The 7,008-nt window shown below is 32.7% G+C and overlaps 1 protein-coding gene across 1 annotated transcript; it reads left to right on the top strand.

Annotated features, from left to right (window-relative positions):
• The first annotated feature begins 2,266 nt into the window (after positions 1-2,266).
• On the top strand, positions 2,267-6,778 carry LOC149176875 (putative nucleoredoxin 1). The gene is made up of 4 exons (XM_089423227.1): positions 2,267-2,362; positions 2,878-3,351; positions 3,783-4,271; positions 5,964-6,778. Exons 1-4 carry the CDS (start codon positions 2,267-2,269, stop codon positions 6,636-6,638), a joined length of 1,734 nt encoding a protein of 577 aa, XP_089279353.1. The 3' UTR covers positions 6,639-6,778.
• Positions 6,779-7,008: the final 230 nt, after the last annotated feature.

The raw sequence follows: 7,008 nt of genomic DNA, 5'->3' as shown, positions 1-7,008 counted from the left end.
TTGAAATAAATGTTTTAACTTTGCATATGATCTTACATGAATTTATGAGTTTTTTTCTATGCTTGTTGGATTATATGTTTTAATTATGAAGAATTCATTTATTGTGAATATCCATAATATAACAATAACTTAGAGAAATAATTTATGTCTCATTCAATGTATTGAGATTTTGATCAAAAGTAAAAATATATTAGGAATTAACGTCGAATTTTCAAGTTATGCATCGATATTATCATGTCATTAAGTATTATTATGATTTTTAGATCATATTTAAAATTGTAATGCAACTTTAATGACCCATTAAAAATGGATGCTTCAATTTGATGGTTGAATTTTAAGTTTTGGTTGCAGTGGGTCAAGATGTTTTATACTATCGCTAGGATTTTAAAAGGGCTCTACTTTTAGCTTTTAAAAATAAATTCCTCTTGGTAAAATGACTCATTAATTTAGGCATTAATTTTCAATATTTTTTTAGTCATGATATTTGTTTGTAATGTCATAGTTGAAAAGAGTTAAATTTTAAGGAATTTTTTACTCGTGATAATTGTTTTTAATTCTTCGAAAATGTCAAAATTTTACACTTGTTCAAAATCATATTATTTGATAATTAATGTCATGGTTGAAAATTGTTTAGATTTTAAAGTAAGAATGGTGATACAACATCACTATTTTTTTTTTTTTTGAGAAATGTTTCTTGTTAAATTGATAATATTGTTTATATACCTTAAGACATAAAAAAATAAACAATGTGAAATTGATATTGGCTATTATACCATGCAATATGATTCACTAATGATTAATCTCAATCTAAACATTCATAAACTTTCACAAACAAGGATGAATAAAGAACCCTCTCATTCTTTCCACTAGATATCTGCTTAAAAAAAATTGGATTGAAAATGATGAAAAGGGATAGGGTATATGAAATTGAGAAAAAGGTTAAGCAAAAGGGAGTTTTAAATATTTGAAATTTATATTGTTATTCACATTTGTGATGGCATCATATTGTATATGCCAGAAAATTTATAAAAAAAATTGTATAAAATTTTTCAATTTGATAATATTATATAAAATAAAGTTTTCTAATATTTTTCTATTTTTAATACTAGAATAATAATATACCAAAATAATTTTTTTATAATAAATTAATGAATATAACATATCAAAATTCATATATATATATATATATATATATATATATATATATATATATATATATATAAATTCACATATATATATAACTTATAAAAAAATAAAATTTTATTAGTCATATCTTAAAATAGAATTATATTCTTAATTAAAAAATTTATAATTAACAAAATTTATCCAATAATTTTTATTTATTTTTATAATAAAATTAATTAATATATAAATGCAATCTACAAAATCAAATTGATTACTTATATATATATATATATAATTAATATTTGAAAAAAAATAATGCCTAAATTCCCTTTAAAAGTTTTAGAGAATCACTGATTAATAAATTTTTGAGTTTAATTTCTATATCAACATTCACTGCAAATAGTTAATTTATAAATACAATCTACAAAACCAAATTAATTGCCTATATAATTGTTTTAATTAAAACAAATATATTTGAAAAAAAATAATGCTCAAACTCTCTTTACAAGATTTAGAAAATCACTGATTAATATTTTTGAGTTCAATTTCTACTATATTAATGTTCCCCATAAATAATGAAAAGAGTTGTTTTAAGTGAGATTTTTTAAATTTTCAAGTAAAACACTTTTTGGAAATTAAAAAAAAAAAAAACAAAAATCTAAACCAAAATAAGTGTTAAGTTAACATTGAAGTAATTTCAATTAAATAAATATATATCTGATTAGAACTCCTAAAGAAATTAATCATGAATTCCAACTTGCACGTTTACCTTTACTTTTGTGTTCCTAACAAAACTATATATAATACAATTATATGTTATATTTAAGAAACTGTGCTAAAAAAATTGATAGAAAAGGTAGGTTTTCTTGGTAAATAGGAAAGAAACTGTGCTAAAAAAATTGATAGAAAAGGTAGGTTTTCTTGGTAAATAGGAGTAACCAAATTTCAGAGAAAAAGGGAATTTTAAAAAATACTCCTGACATTTTTAGTTTGCGAGTAGAGGTAACGGTCAAATGAGAACTGAAATGGCCCTCCTCTGGCTATAAATTCTCTTTCTTACACACAGGAGATCTGAGAAATTGCAGTGCAAGAACATACAATACTGTATCCGGAAAGGAGAAACTTATTGTGTTAGCATATAATGGGTGAGGAGGAGAAAGCAGTGACCCACGAAAGTCTGACATCATTGCTTTGCACCGACGAACGTGATTTCTTGATCAGAAATAATGGAGAGAAGGTAGGATTGTTATAGAGTTTCAGCGTGGGGTTTTTGGTGAGTAGAATTATTACAAATTTTATTTTCTGAATTTATTATGTAAAATTTATCAAAAATATTTCATTATTCATATAATATCTGTGAGACTATTTGCAAATCTATTTCAAACATCAAAATTTTAGGGACTATTTGCAAATGGATTTCAAACAACAAAATTGTAAGGACTAGTTGCACATTTATTCCAAACACCAAAATTTTAAGAACTATTTGCAAATGGATTTCAAACACCAAAATGTTAAAAATTACTTGCAAATTTATTCCAAACACCAAAATTTTAAAAACTATTTGTAAATGAATTCCAAACACCAAAATTGATAACGAAACTTACATTCATATTACTTATAAAGTAAATTTCCGTAAGTAAAATTATTTAAAAAATTGTTTCTCAAATCCATCACACATAATCTATCAAAAATCCCTTCATTATGAGGTGTGAAATCTATTATTTAATGTAATGAATCCAATCCAATCTACAGGTGAAAGTTGAAGAACTAGAAGAGAAATATAAATATGTGGGTCTTTACTTTAGTGCCGCTTGGTGTGATGATCCACCATGGGAGTGGTTCTCCACCCCCATTTTGTGCGAAATCTATAAAAAGTTATTGGAGAAGGGGGAGTTTGAGATCGTCTTCATTTCTTCAGATCATGATAAGAAGTCATTCAAGAAATTCCACCAGACGATGCCATGGCCTGCCGTGCCATACTCAGACAAAAATACAAGAGAAAAGCTTATTCGGGCTCTTCGTCCTTATTTCGAGCAGTCCCTTGTTATTTTGGACAAAACCGGCAGAGTTATAACCACTGAAGGTAGGGGGATCATTCAAAAATTTGGCATCGAGGGATATCCATTTACTGCAGACAGGATTGCGGAGCTGAATGCTGCACAGAGTGTAAAGACTCTTCTGGTTTCTGATGAACGAGATTATCTCCTTGGCCCTGAAGGAAGAAAGGTGGTGTTTTTTTTTTTTCTTTCTTTGTTCTTTTTTTTAATTTATTATAAATTTGTTTGATGATATTTTCATTATGTTTAATAAATTATTCAGATTAAAATAGGGAATTGAATCATTAATTTTATTTTCAGAATATTTTAGTGAGGATAATTTTACATCAAAAAATACCTTAACAATAATTTTACATCAAAAAATACCTTAACAAAAACCCCGTAAAAATGTTATGTTTTTTCTTCTTTTGAAATTTGGAATTTGGGTTCTTTTATGAGAAAGTAAGGAACAAAGCATGTGTTGAAAACCTGGAGAATAGATAATGCTGCAATAAGTCTAATGGATACTTGTGTTGAATTGGGCCATTGAGTTTCGTTCCATCATTCGACTTCCATTTTATTGCTTCATCGTCTCATTGTCACTTTGGGTTTTCCCAGTAGGTTCCGGTAGCGGAACTTGTGGGGAAGATGGTTGCTCTGCATTTCGTTCGTGCCGACTCTGCGTTGAATGAACCATGGCGAGATTACAATGACCAGCTTGTCGAGATGTATAATGAGCTTCAGGAGAAAGGGGAGCCCTTTGAGATTGTGTGGGTTTCGGCAGACATAGACGAGAATCGATTTCAAAGGTTTTATGCGTGCATGCCATGGCTGGTTATACCATTTGGAGACAAAAGGATAAAGAAATTGTATGGCTACTTCGGAATTGTGGGTACCCCGGGTTTGATTATTTTAGGTCCGGACGGGAAAACACTTGAGATGAGTCCAATGGACGTTATACGACAATATGGTGGCCGAGCTTACCCATTTAATAAAGAGCGACTGGATGCGCTTGAGGCCGAAAAGAAAGCCAAAAGAGAAGCAGAGACTCTGGGGTCGATCTTGGTGTCTGATAAGCGCAACTTCGTCATCAAGAATGGAGGTGCCCAGGTGAGTTACTGAGATATACTTGCTTCTTTCAGTGTCCTTATGCCATGAATTATGAATCACGTCATAGAAATAAGTATCACTACATAGAAATATGTTCTATTTCTTCATAGTAGATGAGGATTATATATAGAATTGGTCAAGCAGAGTTATTCATTGGGCTTCCCTATTGGGTGAATCCTGATAATGCTGAAAGCAGAGAGGGCTTCCCTATTGGGTGAATCATGATAATGCTGAAAGCAGAGAGGGCTAGGTTTATGTCCTGGTTTTTTTTGAAAGTCTTGAAGTCCCTCACTGCAGCACTTATGTCAATTGCCCTTCTGTGCTTAATAGGTTCAACGGTAACCTGTGAGATGAGGGTTCAAATCTCATTGAGTATATATATGACCTGTTGTGTCTTGGCTAGAAGAGTAGGCGTCCCCATAGTGGACGTCTCGCCTCTTGTTGAGGCATAAGTTTTCTGCTATTGTGCGGCTTGCAGGCGGTTGCACGTAGCCTAGGTTAGCCTAGGTTTATAGTGGCAGCCAGTTAGATTTGATCCTGATTTGATCCTGGGTCTGTTCAGGATAACTCGTTTCCGGGGTGTAACCCGTGAGATGAGGGTTCAAATCTCATTAGTATATATATGACCTGTTGTGTCTTGGTTAGAAGAGTAGGCGACCTCATAGTGGACGTCTCGACTCTTGTTGAGGCATAAGTTCCTGCTATTGTGCGGCTTGCAGGCGGTTGCACGTAGCCTAGGTTTATAGTGGCAGCCAGTTAGATTTGATCCTGGGTCTGTTCACCAGTTACCGCTCTTAATTCATGGATCTCCTTAATTCATGGATCCACCAGATATATCTTTTTTAGAAAAAATATTGTGTTTGGAGCATCTCTAAAGCATATATAATTTTGTTTAGGATTTGGGACTTTAGAGAGTCTCAAATCTCTACACTTAATCATTGGACCACAACTTCTGATTTTCAAGCCTCAAAGTGCATCTATGCTAAATACAATTGGCAACCCGATTCGACTTGACATGACTTGACTAGATATACTCGTTAGAAGTTGATTCCACAAGCTTTCACAAGATACAGCCTTTGACTTCCAAGCCCAAAGTGCATCTGCCCTAATTACGACTGGCAATATACTCGTAAGAAGTTAATGCTCTAGTCTAACTAACTAGAGGAATTGCCCAGAAAGTTATGGAAATTCTGGTCGTATTTAGAGAAAATCTGGCAGACATTTTTGTAAATCCAAAGTTATAGTTGTTAAACTTCAAAATTTTAGGTGTCCTAGACGTTTTTGATGGTGCTTGATGGCGCTGAATCCATTTCTACCATCAAAAACATGATTCAGACACTGTCCCTACAAAATTTTTTGAAATTTCTTTACCTGGATTCCGGCCACTTTTGGCTGTCCCGGCAATGCCTCCACAAGCTTTCACTAAATATACTCGAAAACTCGAATTCTGTATGCTTTGACACCTAAAAGATTTTTGTAACCCCATCTTAATAATAGACTATGAAAATTAGGAATGTAACAACTCCCATCAACCCAACCCAACCCAAAAAAGACAAGGGCATAAAGAGTGTTACATCTATTGGGTTTTGAATTTTGACTGTTTTCTTGGTGGAGTCCTGGTAGAAATCTGGTCAGGACTTGGTATTGTCTTGGATGATGCTGATCATTTATATGTTTTGATTCTTGTCACAGGTCCTGGTATCTGATATTGTGGGTAAGATAGTTGGTTTGTATTTCTCTTCTTATTGGTGTCGTCCCTGCAGAAGTTTCACTAAAAAGCTTGTGAAGGTATATAACGAACTGAAGGAAAGAGGGGAAACGTTTGAGATTGTTTTCATCTCTAGTGACCGTGATCAAGAGATATTTGAAGACTACTACAAAGGCATGCCATGGTTGGCTCTCCCATTTGGAGATAAAGCTAGGGACGATGTAGTAGAGTTTTACAGCGTTGGCAGCATTCCAACCTTCATTGTGGTTCATCCCAATGGGAAGTTGGTGACTAATGCCATAGATGCCACAAATGCCATAAGCAGGTACGGAGCCAAGGCGTATCCCTTTACTGATGCGCATCTTCAAACTCTGGAGAAGGAAATTGAAAAACATGAAAAGGCAGATGCTTCCAGTGACGAAGGATATTCCACTAATGAATGTCCTGAAGAAGCATATTCCACTGATGAAAGTCCTGAAGAAGCATATCGCACTGATGAAAGTCCTGAAGAAGCATATTCCACTGATGAAAGTTCTGAAGAAGACACAGATGATGCGGTTGACGAAGGTTCTGAAGAAGACGCAGATGCTGCGATTGACGAGAGCAGTAAACCTGGTGGAGTAATCTGTGATGGAGACGTTTGTTACATTGCTCGTTAAAGCCTGATGGCGATAAATGCTCGTTTGAGAACCCTGTTTATCATTAATTGTATCCATCTTTGAACTTTGTTGAGTGAAGGGCATCTACAGCTACAATGAATAAATTGCTTTGGCCACTATAACGAGAATTCAATTGACAATCAAGGATATATACTTGTGAAAGATTACTTTCGCATGTGGATTTTATTAAAAACAGTTTGCTTCTGTTCATCAGTCATGAAAGTAGCTATACACCTTTCTTTCGCACGTAAAGTATGATTTACTCATAATTGAATAACTAATAATATCTAATAAACTATTTTATGATATCTAATAAACTATTTTATGATTTGTTGATAATTGAATATGTATATAAAATGTTAAATTATTA

The sequence above is a fragment of the Pinus tabuliformis genome, chromosome 4_1, assembly GCF_031772625.1.
Source record: "Pinus tabuliformis cultivar Carrire ecotype Pingquan chromosome 4_1, CPIR1, whole genome shotgun sequence".
In the NCBI taxonomy this organism is placed as follows: domain Eukaryota; kingdom Viridiplantae; phylum Streptophyta; class Pinopsida; order Pinales; family Pinaceae; genus Pinus; species Pinus tabuliformis.
This window is presented reverse-complemented; position numbering and strand designations above follow the sequence as displayed.

Coding starts and splice junctions, on each gene's coding strand:
- LOC149176875 (XM_089423227.1), top strand. CDS start 2,267: ATGGGTGAGGAGGAGAAAGCAGTGACCCACGAAAGTCTGACATCATTG. Junction 2,363..2,877: donor TCAGAAATAATGGAGAGAAG/GTAGGATTGTTA, acceptor TCCAATCTACAG/GTGAAAGTTGAAGAACTAGA. Junction 3,352..3,782: donor TTGGCCCTGAAGGAAGAAAG/GTGGTGTTTTTT, acceptor TTTTCCCAGTAG/GTTCCGGTAGCGGAACTTGT.